At 48.4% G+C, this 18,960-nt stretch overlaps 1 protein-coding gene across 1 annotated transcript; it reads right to left on the reverse strand.

Annotated features, from left to right (window-relative positions):
- Positions 1 to 225: 225 nt before the first annotated feature.
- Positions 226 to 17,393, reverse strand: F2R (coagulation factor II thrombin receptor). The gene is made up of 2 exons (XM_041752848.1): positions 17,141 to 17,393; positions 226 to 3,401 (listed from the first exon to the last, which is right to left on the reverse strand). The coding sequence occupies exons 1-2, from the start codon at positions 17,226 to 17,228 to the stop codon at positions 2,206 to 2,208; spliced, it is 1,284 nt and encodes a 427-aa protein (XP_041608782.1). The 5' UTR covers positions 17,229 to 17,393; the 3' UTR covers positions 226 to 2,205.
- Between the last annotated feature and the right edge of the window lie 1,567 nt (positions 17,394 to 18,960).

The raw sequence follows: 18,960 nt of genomic DNA on the forward strand, positions 1-18,960 counted from the left end.
CCCCTCATCTACCCCTTTGGGCCTGGGGTGATAACGGCCCCCCGGATTGCCAGTCCTTGCTGTGCTTCAGCAGCCACCACTGGCTCCACAGATGTCCCTGTGGGCATCTCTGTGCATCGCCTGTTCATGAAACACCTTCAGCTAAACCCTAAGACTTGCCCTTCCTGCCCGCAGCCCTGATAGATACAGTCTATTTATTTATTCCAAATTTATTCCAAACAGATACCAAGCAAACTTTCATGTTTATTAATATAGGTTACATATATATTTTAAAAAGAGATAACATAAAAACAATGACATAATATAAGTACAGACTGATAACAGAGTAATGATAGTCATATTAGGTCAGAGGTATTTTAACATTTCAGATTGAATAAACAAATCTCCACTGAGTTGGGTAAGATACAGTAACTAAATTAATAAAATCAATGCTAAAAAAATAAAGTCAATGCTAGCTTCTACTTACATTATGTTATTCTATTTAATTATTCCATGGCATTTGGAAATTGTTTGCTCTTTTAAATAGGTTAAACATCTGCCTTGCAACTTTTCATTTTTGTTTAAAAGGCCAACACTGCTTCATTAGGAAAAGATTACATATTTCAACTTAATTTTTAAATTATTTTCTGTACTTAATACTAATCATGGGGTTAAAAAAATGCCTTTAAAATCATCTAACTCTTAAAAAAAGTGAATGGAAAATGTAGAATAATTTTCCTATATTTCAAAGTCTGTTTCATTTTCTTCTGCTCTGTCTCATCAAAATGGCATCATTGATTATTCTACAAAAATCTGATTAAATTTATTGAAAGCATTTATAAATAAATCATGTCCAATTAATGCAGACTGGAGGACTTGTTTTTAAGAATATGCTTCCTGTGTTGTGTTATGTTTTCATCTCAAGTTAGAACCACAGGAAATAATAACCCAAATGTTCAGTGTTCCTCAACTGACAATCTTTGCTTGTATGAAACGTGTACGGTGACATCTAGCTAAAACAACTCTACAGAAGGACATGTTCTATTTATTATACACATACCACACTCTGTATTGGTCTAATTTGTTTTCCTTGTGGGCAGGTCTCCGTTTTACTCAACTCTATATGCCTAGCACCCATCATTGCGCCCGGAGCACAAAACGTGTGTTCATGTTGTCTCTGTGAGTGTTTCTATCTGAGAGTGGTCCTGGTGGGATAACTTCTGGAAGCGAAGGTACCTTCTTTCTCTGCTCTTAAAATGGGCAGGAAAGTCGTTTATACTTTCTGTACAGTCTGTACTTATTATCTCCTGGGATAGCACAACCTACTTTGCCAATTTCTAATACACAAGACAGTTCACAGCCACCCCTGGAGGGAACGTCAGGAGGAGAGCGCAGCTGTGGTGGTCCCAGTGCTGAACTCTGGCAGGCTCAGCTGGGGGGTTCCTGGCCAGCCCTTGTCTGAAACGGCCCTGCTTTGCATCTACTGCGTGGAGACCTCCACCTGGGGACAGGTTACTTTGAAAGCCAACCTAAGGCCACTCGTGGACCTACGCTCATTCTTGGTTTACATACACAGAGTGCAAAATATCAAACATGTCACCCATATCGTTTTCATAATTTAAAGAATTCAAACCTTGATATGTTTAAAATGAAGAACAGTAGAACTTCCTCTACACACAGATAGTACTACTAAGTCTTATCCCTTAATAAGTTAAACTTTGCTGTCGAGCAATTGCAAGATACACTTATTTGCAAAAGCTCCGTAAGTCCGAACCACAGGGTCCCTCCCTATAAATGAACATCTTCAGATGTTCTGGGCTAAACTCCAGCAACCTAAACATCTCTTTCCTTATCTCTGGTGGAAAAAAGAGAGGGTTTCAAGTGTCTATTCTATACTGCATTACAAATGATGTAAGTATGTGTGCACACACCTATCCACATCCACGCATATGTATGTAGTAAGTCTCCTAAATGCATGAGAAGAGGACATTCAGTTATTATCGTGGCACTGGCGATACTCTCTCGCAATGACACTGTTTTCTATTCTTGTTATCTTTTCCTGTAACTAACAAATACACACGATTAACGGCTCTCACGAGAAAGAAGCATGTGAATCATATATTTGTTGTTTTTGATCGTAAATACCTTTTTGGCAGGGACTGATACAATCCTCAGGCTGCTCACTATTTTAACATTTTCTTTTTAACTCAGCAGCAGCCCCCTTTCCTAAGTTAAAAGCTTTTTGTATATGCTGTTATTCAGGTTACTAGAGCAGGTGTCCATCTTACTTGCCATCAGCTGACCACTGCTGTTGTAACTGCTGGGATCGGAACCCTCCTTGCAGCATAAGATGCTGTAGAGGTGCTTCTGGCACTCGGAAGAAGCATAGTAGTAAATCAAGGGATCGAGGCAACAGCTTATGCTGCTGACACAGACACACAGGAGGTAAGCAAAGTAGGCAGCCTCTGTCACAGAATCTTGAGAGAGGAATGAGTAATGCAGAATCAGGAGGACGTTTGTGGGTCCGAAGCAAATGATGAAAATGCAGAAGACAGCGAGGGACAAGAACAAAGCCCGGGATTTCTTGCTCCGGTTGGCAACTGTGGAGGAGCTCAGACATCGGATGATGGACACGTAACAGACGGTGGAAATGATCAGGGGCACAAAAAAGAAGACAGCAGAGAAGGATGAGAAGTAATACGCATAATAGCCTTCGAGCAGGGTTTCATTGAGCACGTCATGGCAGGTGGTTATGTTGAGCCCCGGCACCTGGGTGGTCTGCTCCTTGAGGAGCAGAGGCACCACCCCCGCGATGGCCATGGCCCAGATGGCCAGACAAGTGAAGGATGCCCTTCCCAGGGTACGCCAGGAGAGGGACTGGATGGGGTACACGACGGCCAAGAACCGGTCAACGCTGATGACCGTCATGAGCATGATGGAGGCGTACATGTTACAGTAGAAGGCGGCGGTGACAAAGCGACACAGTTCAGAACCAAATTTCCAATCACTGCCAGAAAAGTAATAGCTGATCTTGAAGGGGAGCACTGACGCGAAGAGCACATCTGCCGCGGCCAGATGTAACATGTACACCACAGCGGGCTTCTTGATCTTCATCTTCCAGATAAACACGAGGATGGCCATGATATTCAGAGGAAGGCTTACTGCAAACACACCAGTGTAGACAGAGGGGATAAAGAGTGTCAGCCAGGAGCTGGTCAGATATCCCGAGGCATCCTCCGAGATAGACACAGGGGGCAGTTTTTGAAGAGGACGGCTTTTATTGATGGAGCTTAATCTGACTTCAGGGAACTCGCTTTCATTTTTCTCCTCATCATCCTCCAGTGGGAATGGTTCAAATCCATCATTGGTATTCTTGAGAAAAAATGACCGGGGATCCACAGTAGCATTGGTTGCTTTTGATACTTAAAAAAAAAAAAAAAAGAACAATTAAAAAGGCAAAAAGACAAACAGAATACACTTTACTTTTATTTTTTGTGCTCTTACTAGGAGAGTGGGTAGGTAAAGAGCAAGTAATGCACAAATGGATTGCAGACCTTACCAGGGAATTGGCTAACTCAAAATACTGTACAGCATTTTTTTGCTGGCACAAACACTTAAAACCCTGCTCCTCAGAAGGATAGAGGCAAATGCACCCTGAAGACATCAGGAAAGGCTCAGTGCCTGACATGAAGGGAAAAAAAGCAGTGACTTCTTTTCCATACTAGCCACCATCTCTAAACAAATCCCTCCCAGGCTCTAGACTTTGCTTTCCTTCATAGGCCTTCACGTGTACATTTTCACCATTTAGTTTGCAGACATCCCTAGAAACCCACTGTTCCTGATGCAAACATCTGACAGAAACGGGAGGACTTCTTAGGTTTTGGGGCTTGAGGCAAATTCAGAGAAAGACCATGTGAAAGACTTATGGAAAGGCCATAATTTCCATGGCCACCGTCCATGTGACAGTAGTTTTCCTGTACTACCTTTAGTTTGTTTACACAGTAGGATGTCCCAAATCTCTCATCACATTTGGATCCAGCAACAGCTCCTCGGGTTATCCCCTAATACAACTGCAAGGTGCACACCACTCTAGTCATCTTCCTGTCTCCTTCCTGAGCAGGTCCATGGATAGCAGATGTTCTAGGCAGGTGGCCTTCCTTAGCTCAGTTCCAGGATGCTACACGCACCAAGGCAGATGCCAGGCCAATGAGGCTTTCCTGGGTGTCAACCAGAAGTCAGAATAAAGGCTCAGTTGCAAACTTCCTCCTTTTATCATCCTCTTCCACCAAAAGCATCCATTTAAAATGTTCATCAGAGAAAGGCAACACTTAGCTGCTGTAACTCAACCAGCTTTTCCTTCTGAGGAGCTTTTGCTAAAGTTCTGTGATTGAGGAGAGTTGGGCAAAGAGCTGGCGGGTCCTGCGACGCTGAGGACCAGGGAGAGGAAGCACAGAAGGGTGAAGCCTCCGTCACTGGGAGCGTCCACCACAAGCTCTGGACATGCAGGTCACTTAGAAGTGACGTCAGAGGATTTAAAATCTGGCTAGAAATTGCTCAAGTACAGTGGATTTTCAAACCTTGGTCTTACTTTTCATTGGTGGATCCTTTGTGCAAACAAAAGTTTATACGGAAAGGAATAATGCCCTAAAAGACAGAGATCTAGTTCTGGAATGGCTCTGTAGGGTCACTGGAACCAACCACGCCTTAGATAGAAATGAAAAACCCTTAACTCTTTTCCTCCTCCGAATCAATGACCTGAAGGCACTTAGGTTCCTAAGGGGCTGCTGGGTAGAGGAGGAATGAATCTGGAAAGGATGGCACCTGGTGACATTCTCGTTTTCTTGACTTTCATAGTTAGCTTGAGAGAAGGCCAAAGCCACAAAGGATGACTAAAACTAGATAGAAAGCCCACAGTTTCCGGCCTGAAGAACCAGAGGGCAGAGTTCAGGGCAACCGTAGTCACTGGAAAGTGAGGAGAGGAATAAAGTTAGAGAAGGGAGCCAGCTCTAAATTCCAATGTGAATTTGCCCCAGGCTCTGGCTGACTCTGGAACCATGCACCGCTAAGGGATGACCCAAAGCAGCTCTGCTAAAGACAGAAGAAGCAAAGTGATATTTTGCTCAAGATGGTGAATGTGCAGTTTGAGTCCAACCAAATTAATTGCCTGCTAAAGCTAAAAACCAAAATCTTTTGGAGAAATAAAACAAAATCCTGAGTCTTTATAGTATGGCCATGTCCGAGGTACAATCTCAAATCATTTGATACCCAAAGAAACACAAATTAGAAAACAAACTGAGGGTTGCTGGAGGGGAGGGGAGTGGGGGAATGGGGTAACTGGGTGATGGTCATTAAGGAGGGCAGGTGATGTGATGAGCACTGGGTGTTATATAACTCATAAATTGTTGAATACTACACCTGAGACTAATGATGTACTATATGTTGGCTAACTGATTTTTTCTTTTTGGCTAATTGAATTTAAATAATAATAATAATAATAATAATAATGCTGGAAAATTATGACTTAGTCTCAAGAAAAAAATGATAAGCAGTGGAAACCAATCTTACGATGGCCCAGATGTTGGATTTAGCAAATAAGGATTTTAAAGGATGTGTTGCAATGAAGTAAAGGGAAATATCTATTGAAATGGAAAAAAAACACAAAACTATCAGCAAAGAAACCAACCAATGGAAATTCTAGAACTAGAAAGTAACATACAATAAAATGGCATCTATTTCCAAAATAAGGAGCGAAGCTAGAGTCGAACAGGACCTGGTGGTGAAAGGTGGAAATGAGACTCTCTTAGCAAGGTCATGGCTGGGCCACTGAGGGTGAAGGGGTGGCCTGGCAGGAGATCTGTCACAGGGAAGGCCAAGTGTCTCCAGTGATGAGCTTCTGAGAAAATAGATAGGTCTAGATTGTTCCTCAAGGGTAAGAAACCATTCCTATTAATCTCTGAATCTCCAGTGCCCTGCACATGCTAAGAGTTCCTTAAATTGGCTTTTATTACTTTTTTAAAAACATTATACTTATTTGAGAGAGAGAGAGAGAGAGAGAGAGAGCGAGCGAGCACCAGCGATGGTGGGGGGCAGGGAATAGGGAGAAGCAGACTCCCCGCTGAGCTGGGAACCCTACACGGGGCTTGATCCCAGGACCCTGAGATCATGACCTGCGCCAAAGGCAGACACCCAACCAACTGAGCCGCCCAGGTGCCCTATAAGCTGGCTTTTAGTCACAGATTTGCATTCTAACATTGGCTCTGCCAGAAGTCACTTAACACTCTGGAACTCTGTCTCAGAATCCTTGAAGTGGGATTCCAACACCTGTCTGACTTACAAATCTGGCATCCAGGTGGATCCCTTGTGAAGTAGGGCATGTGCTTCCTTTGTAAACTCTACAAATTAATCAATGGAGGAAATAAATATTATTATTCTCCTTTCACTTCAGTGCAACTTGTTTTTAGATTCAGTTATTTGCTTACTCTCATTTATTTTAAATTAAAATGGAATCTGTGCTCCTCCTTCCCTCCTGTTCAGCAATGTTTAGTTTTTCAGTATGATGAGGAACATGAACAGGTTGCAAAGTAGAGAGCCCAGCATTCCAGAGCTGTATATCCAATTTCAAATTGACAGCCATTTCCAGAAGGATACCTTTCTTCCTTTGTGATGCATCTTACTCTGAGTGCATCCTGACCCATTGGCATGGAGGCTCCTGTGGGATGGGGGGCTGTCTCTGGGCCATAATGAGTGTGTGGGGAGCTGAAAGATAAGAATGAATGGGTTCTGGCATTTTAATACCACAAAGGTCAGTGTCCTATAAATGCTGACCCAGAAGAACCTGAAGGTCACACAGTTTTCCTCTGCAGTTTGGACCCTGGCTAGATGAAGGACTTCTGTCACTGGTGGAGGGAAAGGGGCATACACACAGGTGCGCCGAAACAGGTGGGAATCCAGGCATTACCTGGAGGAATGATACAGTTTGAAAACTACTCAACACTCATACCTAAGCCTCTTAGATACTATCACTTCGTTTGAAAATAAAACTGTCAATGGATTTTACTCTCCATTTAGTACTTTGGCATTAAGTATTTGTCTTAAAAAATGTCTTCCTGGGGCACCTGGGTGGTGCAGTGATGGAGCGTCTGCCTTCAGCTCACGTCATGATCCTGGGGTCCTGCGAGCGAGTCCCGTATCCGGCTCCCTGGAGGGAGCCTGCTTCTCCCTCTGCCTCTGTCTCTGTGTCTCTCATGAACAGATAAATAAAATATTTTTAAAAAATGTCTTCCCTGGCTAGGCCTTTTTAGACAGCACAGTGTTTATAACAGAAACATTATACCCACTGAAACAGGAAATTCTATAGGATGCAACCCAGGAAGAATGCATAATCCCTCGATTAAATATCATTACCTTAGGTAATGATATCATTACCTTGCTCCTATAGGTTTGATATTTTGGCTTTTACGGAATTAAAAAATGTCAGCCAAAAAATTAAAAAAACAAAATTTTTTTTTTTTTGATATTTAAAGTATTTTTTAATTTTTTTTTTTTAAATTTTATTTATTTATGATAGGCACACAGAGAGAGAGAGAGAAGCAGAGACACAGGCAGAGGGAGAAGCAGGCTCCATGCACCGGGAGCCCGACGTGGGATTCGATCCCGGGTCTCCAGGATCGCGCCCTGGGCCAAAGGCAGGCGCCAAACCGCTGCGCCACCCAGGGATCAAAAAAACAAAATTTAACTATCTACCAGGATCAAAGAAATAAACAAAACCAATTCCAAGTAACCAGACATACCCCCTTAGGCTGCCATTCAAGTTTAAGTATATCCCATTTCCTCCCATCCCGGCACAGCTCACAGGTCAAGGAGAAAGAGCTGTCACCGAGCCAAAAGCTCAAAAGCTCTTGTAATTCATCAGCGTTTTTGTTGTTAAGCTATGGTTTCACATACCAAAAAAAAAAAAAAAAAAAAAAAAGGCAGCTCAGGTCCTAATATCAGTTCTCATGCTTCTTGCAAAGTTTCTCTCAATTTAGGTTTCTCTTAAATGGTTCTAGAGTAGTTTTGTGATCCAGTATAGCACACAGCTAAATGCTTCAAGATGGACTCTCTAACTGGAGAATTTTAAAAATTAGAAAGTCAGGCAATGCTTCTCCTATCTTTGATGAGATCTGGCCTGGCAGCTGAGTGGTGACTAGATGCGTTATCAAAATCTCATGCGATCCTGGGATTTATTTCATGCCAGTCCCCCGAGGCACCAGCCTTGGTTCTGACTCAGGGCTCTCCCCTACAAGGCTTACAAATTAAAGCAGAAGCCCCAGGACCTTGCCCACATTCCCACACAGAGCAGAAAAGCTGTTCCCTGCACTTCTCCACAAGTGAATCAACACTACAGGCTACAGAGAAATAAGGAATGGGATGATGGAAAATTAGTAGAAACCTATGAATTCCATCAAATGGAAAACAGCAGTATTATTGCAATATTCCACCATCTTAAAAGCAAATGCACACCATTTTCTAATGCAAAGAACCAGTGTTTCCAGAAAGAAATGGCAGGTTCCAGATCCGGGGTAGGAAACCTGTAAGATGAGCTTTGAACATCTTTAAAGAATATTGGGGTCGGGTCAGAAAGACTCTGGAGTCAATCTGAAAGGTGTCCCAATGCCAAGGTGCAACAATTGATCACCAAAATAGTAATGACAAAAGTGAATTAAAACATTTGAAACCTGCCACATATCTTAAGATCCATGAATTCATAATGATACTGAAAGGAAAATGATGCATCATTTCTGATCACCTTTGGAGGGGATTAGGGGGCCTGGTATGAAAACTGGTATATAAAAGCAAGATTGAAACATTTATCCTGCCTTTTCTGTATAAAATATATTTCAGGGAAATAGAACAGTCAGCGGCAGAAAGTTCTTTATAAAATAATTCCAGCTCATAAACACAGAAACAATAACAGATTTAGGAAAGCATCATTTGGAAGCTCTTGGCTTAATAATGGACTAAGTCTGATCCCCAGTGGTCACTAAAACCACCAGGTGAAGAGGGATGGAAAATTTCATAACAGCTGGAGCAAGTGGACAATGCCTGAGTCCACTGAGTAAGCAATCTTAAGTTTACAAAAAACAGAGACAATCCTGAAGTACAAGATGCATCAGGAAGTACATGGCACCACTGCTGACTCGGTCTTGCAAAAACCAAACCTACATGTGAACAGGCCTCCCGATGTACCTACCGTGTGACCAAAAACACAAGGACAGATGGGCATGCTACAGGCCTTAAGTGAACATCCCTAGTGACGCAGCTGGCCGGATCCGGTGTGTGGGGGAGTCTCTACAGCAAATGACCCAGTTCCTTTGAGAAATAAACAGCCATGAGAAAGGAGGAGACAGGAAACAGTAACAGATGAAAAGAAATTTCAAAGACATACCAACCAGATGTAATGGTTGGTTTAACAAGGATCCTGATTTTAATAAAACAACTGTAAAAAGGCATTTATGAGACAGCAAAATTTGAATGCTTACTGAACAGAGTGCCCAATGTTAAGAAATTGGTATTCATTTTTTAGGTGAGACAATGGTATTATAGTTATTTATTTATTTATTTAAAAAACATTTTACTCATTCATTTGACAGAGAGAGAGAGCGCGCACACAAGCAGGGAGAGTGGCAGAGGCAGCCTCTATAGTTATATATTTAAAAAAGAGTTCTTGGGGCACCTGGGTGACACAGTCAGTTAAATGTCCAACCTCGGCTTGGGTCATGATCTTAGGGTCCTGGGATAGAGCTCTGTGTAGGGCTTTATGCTGAGTGGGGAATCTGCTTGTTCCTCTCCCTCTGCTCCTCCCCCTACTCATGCTCTCAATCTCTCTCTTTTTTTTTTTAGATTTTATTTATTTATTCACAGAGAGAGAGAGGCAGAGACACAGGCAGAAGGAGAAGCAGGCTCCATGCAGGGAGCCCAATGCGGGACTCGATCCTGGGACTGCAGGATCACACCCTGGACCAAAGGCAGGCGCTTAACCACTAAGCCACCCAGGAGTCCCTCATGCTCTCTCTCAAATAAATAAAATCTTAAAAAAAGAAAAAAAAAAAGTTCTTATCTCTGAGGATATATACCAATGTATTTATGGATGAAATGATACATATGTCTGGGATTTGCCTTAAAATTGTCCATTTGGGAGTGAAGAAAAGTGAGGTATAGATAAAACAAGATATGGGGAGTAATTATACAGTTCACTTTTATGTTTGAAAATTTTCATAATACAAGGTAAAAAAAAACCCCAAATACTATATGCACATTTACTTGCTACTAAAAACTAAGTACAAAGGTTTTTGCTTTTGTTTTTCTATTGTCTCAGACTTGATAGGAAAAAAGTTTTTCAGTGTTTGCATGAACAGTTTTTGTTTCTTTGTTTTTGTTTGTTTGTTTTTTGGGAGAGAGAGAGAAAGAGATAGCCAGCAGGAAGAGGAGCAGAGAGGGAGAAAGAGAGAACCTTACGCAGGCTCCAGGCTCAATGCAGAGCCAGACTCAAGGCTTGATCTCAAGCCCTGAGATTGTGACCTGAGCCAAAATCAAGAGTCGGACGGTTAACCGACTGAGCCACCCAGGTGCTCCGTGAACACAGTTTTACATTTAATAAATTCATGTGATACCAGCTCCTCAAAGCCTTTTCTGGAATATGGAGGAATTGTTATGAAAAACACTTAACATTTGTTGGACACCTACTATGTGCTACGTACTTCATACCATACTTCTTGTAACTCTAATGTTTCTTTTTTCTTTTCTTTTCTTTTCTTTCTTTTCTTTTTAAGATTTTATTTATTTATTCATGACAGGCAGAGAGAGGCAGAGACAAAGGCAGAGGGAGAAGCAGGCTCCTCGCAGGGAGCCCGATGCGGGACTCCATCCTGGGGACCCAGGGTCATGACCTGAGCCGAAGGCAGACGCTCAACCACTGAGCCACCCAGGCGCCCTGTAACTCTAACATTTCTACAAGATAAGCATTATAATCCATTTTATGGCCAACATGCAGAGGCACAGACAAGCTAAATAACTAATCCAGAGTCACAGAATTAGTAAGTGGAGGGGGGCCAGGATTTGAACCTAGATTTTCTTGGCTCCAAAGCTCATACCCTTTGAACCACATCACATTACTCTGTCTCTTTAAAAAGACTTGAGATTCATGGCCTACTCCTGAAACAGTACAACTGTTTTCCTCTAATTCGTCTAGTCCTTGTAACTGCAGGTAGTACAGGACCATGTGAACGTCTAACTTAAGTTGATGATGCTCATGGCTATTGCTTGGGAATTCAGGGTCCTGCTGACCTTGGCTGCACACCAGTCACACGCTGACAACCTAGTCCTCACACACACATCAGCTGTGGTAGGGAGACATTCAAGGACAAAACAAAAATCTTTAAAACCATTCAAAATGGGGCAGAAGCGAGCAGTAAGTGAACAAAAGTTTCTGCTATGGGAGAACCAGAATTAAAGGTAGGAGAAGGTAAATCCTGACTCCAGGGTTAAGAAAAGGTGGCCTAGCATGGGAGCCTGTTCCCCTCCTACCCGCATCCCGGAGCAGGGGCGGCTGGAGGCCCGGGGGAGCCAGCCTGGGGCAGCTGGGAGCAGGGGCCTGGGGAGCGTAGGGTCAAGACAAGCGGGAAATGGAGGCGCCGGTGCCCTCAGCTGGAACAGGCGCAGGAGGAGCCTGCAGGCCCAGCCTGGAGCCTCGGGGGGCGGCCCGACGTGTGGGTAGGACGCTAGCGGCCACGAGGGAGCTATCCTGACCCCCGGCTTTTCCCAGTCTTGCAGCCTGTTTTGCACCAGAAGTCATAGGCCCTGAGCTCCGCATCCTGGGGCTGTTGCTCTCGGAAACAAAAAGCTAAAATGAAAACTAGTTCACTATAAAGGATGTTAATAATGGTCAGCAATTCCTCCCGGTACCAAGCTGTCTGTTCCTAACCCCGCCCGCGTCCTACGTGGTCTGTAAATCTGAACTCAAACAAAGAAGATCCTGGTTGTGAGAGAAACTATCGCAAACGGCACTTCCTGGAAGGCAAGCTCTTCTTGTAAAGCGAAAAGGCGGCGTCAATTCCGCTAACGTGGGACAGCTTGCTGCGTCTGCTACACTAGGTTTTAAGTGATGGTAGAGACTTGATATGGTTATGACATCAACTTACAGGGTTTAACAAGCTTTTTTATTTTTTAAAAGATTTTATTTGTTCATGACACACACACACACACACACACAGAGAGAGAGAGAGAGAGAGAGAGAGAGAGAGAGAGGGGGCAGAGGCACAGGCAGAGGGAGAAGCAGGCTCCATGCCGGGAGCCCGACATGGGACTCGATCCCGGGACTCCAGGACCACGTCCCTGGTCGAAGGCAGATGCTCAACGGCTGAGCCAGCCAGGCGTCCCATAACAAGATTTTTAAGAGAGTGGTGTAGAAAATACTGGCACGCACAGCACATGGTTGTACTCTTGTTTCAGATCTACAGGTACACAACTGCCCATGTATATTTATTGCAAACACACGTCACAATGTAAAGTATACGTCTTACAGTTTTCTCTGTTGGTTACCAAAAAAAAGGAAATACTGGAAAATACTGACAATACTATAATACCTGACTTTTAATTCACTATGGACTTGAAATATAGATGATATAATGTCCTTTCTTGAGTTAAATCAATTTTTTCACATGCAAATTACAGGTTGTTCCTGTTATTTCAAAGGGTAGATTATTTTTTTTATAAATTTATTTTTTATTGGTGTTCAATTTGCCAACATATAGAATAACACCCAGTGCTCATCCCATCAAGTGCCCCCCTCAGTGCCCATCACCCAGTCACCCCCACCCACCTCCCCTTGGGTAGATTGTTTTGTTTTATTTTTTTATTTTATTTTATTTATTTATTTTTATTTATTTATTTTTTTGGGGGGGTAGATTGTTTTGAACATAAAAAGTGCCCAAAGGACTGTAAGTCCTCTTCCATGACAGAACTTCATTGAATGCCCTGGGACGAGGAGGAAGGCTGTGACTTCAGGGCTTTCTGCAAAACCCACACAAGGTCAGCGCGGAAGAGTGTTTGGAGGAAGTGGAAGCTCCTACCCAGAAAAAACAATCTGGGCGTAGAGAGACCGCTCTTGCCCTGACAGTTTCAGGCTCCGGCAAGAGAGGGCAAAAGGCGGAATGAAAGAAATCTCAAACCAGAAAAATAGATAGAAAACTCTGAATGTTGAAACTGTGGAGCCCCCCAATAGCCAGCATTAGGTAAAAAATAAGCCAATGCTGTGGTTCAATAATGACTCTTCCAGAGTGTTTTTTGAAGCACTCATAGCACAGGGGGCGGCCAGGGCCGCACTCCTGAAAACTCTGAAAGAGGAGTCCTCAAGCGCCCAAGGGCATGTTTCATATGGCTGTGGCATGCAGAGGAGGTAAGCTCACACAGGTCAACAAAGCAAATCTGTGGTTGTCAGAGACTGGGGGTCAAGTGCTTAAGGGGTACAGGGCTTGTTTTGGGGTGATGGAAATATTTTGGAATTAGAGGTGGTGATTACACAATATTGTAAGTGCATCAAACTGTACACTTTACGATGGTTCACTTAATACTATGTAAGTTTTACACCATCTTAAAAATATAGTAAAGGAAGGAGTTCTGATGGAAAAGAGGGATGTGTGTCTCAACAGAGGAGAGGAGGTGACTCCCCTGTCCTGTGGAACTCCACCCAGCCCAACACCCCCCCCCACTCCCCGTTCCAGTGTGTGAGGGTGACAAGGACAGAGGTGAATGCCTGAGGGAGGGGAAGGGGTAGAAAGCGCAGGGGGACAAAGACAGGCCAGAAGCCTTTTGGAAGAGGAGCAACTTCAGAGCTGCTGACAAAGTGCAAGTTAGGGTTCGTAGCACACAGATCCACTCAGAATGAAGGGCAGAGAGGTGCTGAATTAGAAAGATGGAGAGAGGGGAGGAAAGGCATCCAGCAGAGGACATGAGGTATTCCTGAGAAAGGGCCCCCTTGCCTCAAAACACTCTCTCACACAAAGGAAGGGCAGGCCAATTTAAGGAGGAACCTACTATCTTCATTTGTCCTACAGAAGTAAAGTCAAAGGCACCAGGGAATGAAAAAAATGAAAGAATGAGGGAGGGAGAGAGAAGAAATTCATTCAGATAGATACCAGAGTAGAGATGTACTTCTTGCTGTGTCATAAGCAATTTGGCTTTGGGCTTTATACAGGTTTCTGGTCTGCTTAGGGCCCAATCATTGTTCTGTTTTGTGTCTTTTGTTTAGGCTTAGGACCACAGTCTCAGTAATAGCCAGTTAATTAGCATATTCATGAGGAGGGATCCATTTATAGCCTGCCTTATCATGTGTTTGCAAAAGTAAATGGCAGGGTACAACCCAAGCATCAATGTTCACTGATCACCTCCATGTGCTAGGCCTGGGCTACAGATCAATGGGGTGCAGACTTTGCCCTCTAGGGGTTCTGGGGAGCACAGGAGAGTTACTCATCTTTACTGCTGGGGGTCTGGATGGTTTCCTCTCTATCGGGTGGATAGAGAAACCCCGTAATAAGGAAAGACAGGCCTATGGTCAAACAGGAGTTTCACTTCTTGCCAGACTTGTGACTTAACCATTTGAGACTGTTTACTTACGTGTAAAATGGGGATACCACATACTCAAAAGATTGTTGAGAGGAATAAACAAGACAGTATATGTAAAATACCTAAAAAGGATGCTGATGTAGTAGGTGCTTGATATAGAGTGGCTAGGATTTTATTTATTTATTCATGAGAGACAGAGAGAGAGGCAGAGACACGGGCAGAGGAAGAATCAGGCTCCATGCAGGAAGCCCGATGCGGGACTTGATCCCGGGACCCCAGGATCCCAACCTGAGCCAAAGGCCAATGCTCAACCACTGAGCCACCCAGGTGTCCTAGAGTGGCTGTTTTTAATTAAATGTGAACATGTGGAGGGTAAGGGAGGGCATTTTGGCCAGAGGGCATGGCAGGGGGCAGAGGCCAGAGAAAGCCTAGCTCCCGGGAGGAGGGACTGGAGGGTAGGGCTGGGTGGAACATGGGTAATCTCACAGGTTACATAACAGAGGCGGCTGCATAGAGGCTCCCATCCTGCAAGGGGAGGGGCACCTCCTTCTATGCTGAGTAAATGGGCTTGAGCCTGTGGGCAGCCTTGCAGCACGTGGCTTCTACCAGCCAATCCCCTCTGCCACAGTATCAGCGATTCTTGAACCCTTCCATCCTTCATGCAGATCCTTATAAAATTGATAAGCGTCACCTCTTGGATGCTGGCCCTCTTTGATCTCACTTAAATTACCCAAGAGAAAGGGAAGTAAATTGGGTAATGAACTTACGAATTTCTCAATAAACATTTGCTGAGCAGACCCTGGTTCTAGACTTCCTGGGCATAAATGGAAGCCTATAATCTTGGCCGGGGAGATGAGATACCCACATAGTGACAGTGCAGCAAATGCCAAAACCAGCGGGTACAAAAGTCCTGAGAGCTTCAGGAAAGCTGAAACTGGTGGGCAGGGCCAGCCCGGAGGCCTTTCCAGGGCCTGGGGTCTTAGGCTTCCTCCCATCACGTAAAGCTGCTGAGGGCAGATACCCTTTAGAACTGCCGGTGGGCCGTGATAAGACAAAGCAGACCTATTTTTAGTTGATCTTATGAGTGATTTCAAGTCTGGAGACACTTATTTCCTGCACACAGGGCTCCCTCCTCCATCTGGAGCTTTGCTATACTGTCTCTGAGCCCTGGTTTCAGGGGGATGCCCGCCAGCCTTAGCAGTGTCTTCTGAGAGGGGGGAGACTCTCAGGTGATCCGAGCGCAAATGCCTTGGGGCCCAGGGCCTGTCCCCAAAGAGGACTCAGCTCGGGCTCTTTTTCTTCTCTCACCCTCCTTTTTTCTTTCCCTCCCAAAGTGGTTCCAGAATCCAGTGTAGATAAGCTAGCCAATCTCTGTTCGGTTATCCGTCTACGCTAGCATGTCCAGCTTAGCATGCCCCTTCTCAGTTCACAAGCAAGAAAGCCGAGCACAAACACTGTGGACTTCACCCTACTCCCCCACAGGCGCCAAGGTCTTGGGGGCCACTTGAGGAAGGGTGACTTCAGGGGATCCATGCCGGTATAAACTTATTCCTGACCTCACCATCCAAATCTCATACAACAATTTGTATTCTCAAGAGCTTGTCCCCAAATAAAAGTACAAAGTCACATCACAGAGCACATAACACCTTACAGTTCCCAGGATTCTGCAGGCGTCTTCAGACACCAGGAGACCATGCAGATGTTCTCCGCAGCCTCCGGGGCTGCTGCAGAGCCGGCTCCTGCGTGGAGCTTGTGCTTTGCCCAAAAGCACCAGAGCAGAACTCAGTCTGATGGAGAGAAAACTCTACCTTTGTCACCTCTTATTCTTAATGCAACTACTCTAGTTCCAGTGTGAAAACGGCGTAAAGGACACAATCTGTCACCCATAAGAAAAAGTACTATCACTATAAAGACATTGAAAAGTTTTTTCCCTTGGGTTCTGTTAAAAACCAGTTACCCGTTAAAAACAACTTTTTTTTTTTTTTTTTTACCAGTTAAAATGGCCTTTACCAGTTAAAAACAACAACTGTCCTTTTTTCTGGGGGGGGGGGGGAATTTGGAAAATACATGTACTTGGTCAGGTAGCCAGACACTTGGAGACACGCAGTGGGTGGGACTCGTGTCGTGGGTGGGCAGCCCCCCCGGCAGCGGCCCGAAGGGCGGCAGTGAGACCCCAGGGCGCGAGGCGGCCGCCCCTGGGGACGCCCCCGGCCTCGGCGCGCTCGGGAGGCCGCGGCTGCTGCGGGCTCCCCGCCCGGCCTCCCCGCGCCCCGGCTGCCGCCGCCGGTGCCCTTTGCTCTCCCCACGTGTAAAACGTGCAAGAAAAGCCATTTTCCAACAAAAGAAAACTTTATCGGGGGCGCCTCTCCGCTGTGTATTGAACGCGCCAGGAGCGGCGGAGCGGCGTGGGCCGCGGTCTCCCCGGGGCGGTCCTGGCACGAGGGCCCGGAGGCGCAGGGCCGCGCGGCCGCGGAGCAAGTGCGCCCCGGACGGCAGCTCCCGCGCGGGGCTCCTGCGGCCCAGGCAGGGCGCCCCCCGCCCCCCGGGGCCCGGCTCTCACCCGGCTGGCGGCCGCGGACGCGCGCGGACAGCAGGGGGCCGCACAGACCGAGTCCCGCGGCGACCAGCAGCAGCCTCCCCGGCCCCATTGTCCCTGCGCCGGCGCCCCTCGGCTCGGCTGCGCGCCCTCCCTGCGGCCGCGGGTCTGGCCGCCGCACACTGCGGGCCGCGGGGCGCTCCACGCGGGGCCGGGCACGCTCGGCGGGCGGCGGGCGGCGACTCTGCGGGCGGCCGGGCGGCGGCGGCTCCCCGAGGGCGCGGGCGGCGGGGCGGGGCGCGGGGGCGGGGCGCGCGGAGCCCGGCGGCCGGAGCCGGGACGGACCCCGAGCCCGCCGCCGCCCCGCCCCCTCCCGGCGCGCCCCCGCCCCGCCCCGCCCCCTCCCGGCGCGCCCCCGCCCCGCCCCGCCCCCTCCCGGCGCGCCCCCGCCCCCGCCCCGCCCCCTCCCGGCGCGCCCCCGCCCCCGCCCCCGCCCCCTCGCCCCTGCCCGGCGGGAGAATCCCAACGCGACCGTTTCCCTCCCGTGGCCGGCGGAGCTCGGGGCCTCGGACGGGCTTCGGCGGCCGCTCGCGGCACCTCTGCGCCCCCGGGAGCACGGCCTCCGCGGCGGGGCTCCGCGTCCCCGGGCGCCCCCGGCCCTTCCCGCCCGCCGCCCAGGCCCGGGGAGGCCAGCGGGAAGCTTCGAAGTGACTCGTGTTCTTTTCACTGGAGCGAGAGCGGACAGGCTGCGCCCTCCGGGGAGCAGGGCCGGGAGGAGGAGCCGCCCGTCCGCGGAGGTCTCCGCTCGTCCGTGAAGCTTTGCCCCCGGGGAGCGCGCTGCTCGGCGGCGGGGGGGATCCCGAGGGCGCCCCCCGGCCCCGCCCCTCCCGCGGCGGCCGCCCCCGCCCCGCCCCCGCCCCGCCCCCCGCAGCACCTGCGCGGCCTTCGCAGCCGCTCCCACGGCGGCCGCCCTCGGCTCCCCGCCCGGACCGCCGTCCCCCGCCTCCCCGCTTCTCCCCACCCACCCCCCGCAGCACCTGCGCGGCCCCTCCCCCGCCCCCGCCCCCGCCCCTCGCTCCACGCCCCCCTGCTCCCCGCCCTCGACACCCCCACCTCTGCTCCCCCCCGCCCCCCGCAGCACCTGCGCGGCCCCGGCCCCGCCCCTCGCTCCACGCCCCCCCCGCTCCCTCCCCCGCTCGCCCCCCGCAGCACCTGCGCGGCCCCTCCCGCGGCGCCAGGGCTGCGGGGACCCGGAGGCGCCCCCCGAGGCCCGGGCCGTGGTCCGCGCTGGCCGAGCAGGGGCGGCGGGCGGGGGCCCCGAGCGGGAGGCGACCCCTCAACCGCCGTTCCCGGGGAGGCTCCCCCGCAGCCCTTCCCGGCCGGGCGGCCTGCGCAGGGCAGGTGCGGTTCCGGCTCCGCCGCAGCAGAGCGCGCCTCCCGGCGGCCTGGGGCGCGGGGCCTCGGGGTGGAAGCTGCCCGGAGCATCCCTCGGGCCGGGCCCACGACGCTGCAGCAGCTTCCTACCCGCTTCCCCGACGGCAGCGCCCGAGAGTGGACGCGAACCCCGACAGCAGGCGTCGCCTCACTTCCTTGTACCTTTTCCTCGGTCCCAAAATGCCATCGATTTTAAGACTCACTGAAATTCATATGCACAGAGCTGCTGCCGGACTGTGGCGGCCGTGGTCCTAAGACGTCTTCGATTCAGGATTGCTCAAACGTGAACAAAGACCAATTAGAATCAATGAAACAGTGTAGACTATGCGTGTAATCCTTAGGGCCGCCCGGGTGGCCCGCGGCTTAGCGCCTCCTCGGCCCGGCCTGATCCTGGGGTCCGGGGGTCGAGT

The sequence above is a fragment of the Vulpes lagopus genome, chromosome 4, assembly GCF_018345385.1.
Source record: "Vulpes lagopus strain Blue_001 chromosome 4, ASM1834538v1, whole genome shotgun sequence".
In the NCBI taxonomy this organism is placed as follows: domain Eukaryota; kingdom Metazoa; phylum Chordata; class Mammalia; order Carnivora; family Canidae; genus Vulpes; species Vulpes lagopus.

Coding starts and splice junctions, on each gene's coding strand:
- F2R (XM_041752848.1), bottom strand. CDS start 17,228: ATGGGGCCGGGGAGGCTGCTGCTGGTCGCCGCGGGACTCGGTCTGTGC. Junction 3,402..17,140: donor CGTCCGCGGCCGCCAGCCGG/GTGAGAGCCGGG, acceptor TTTTTTTTTAAG/TATCAAAAGCAACCAATGCT.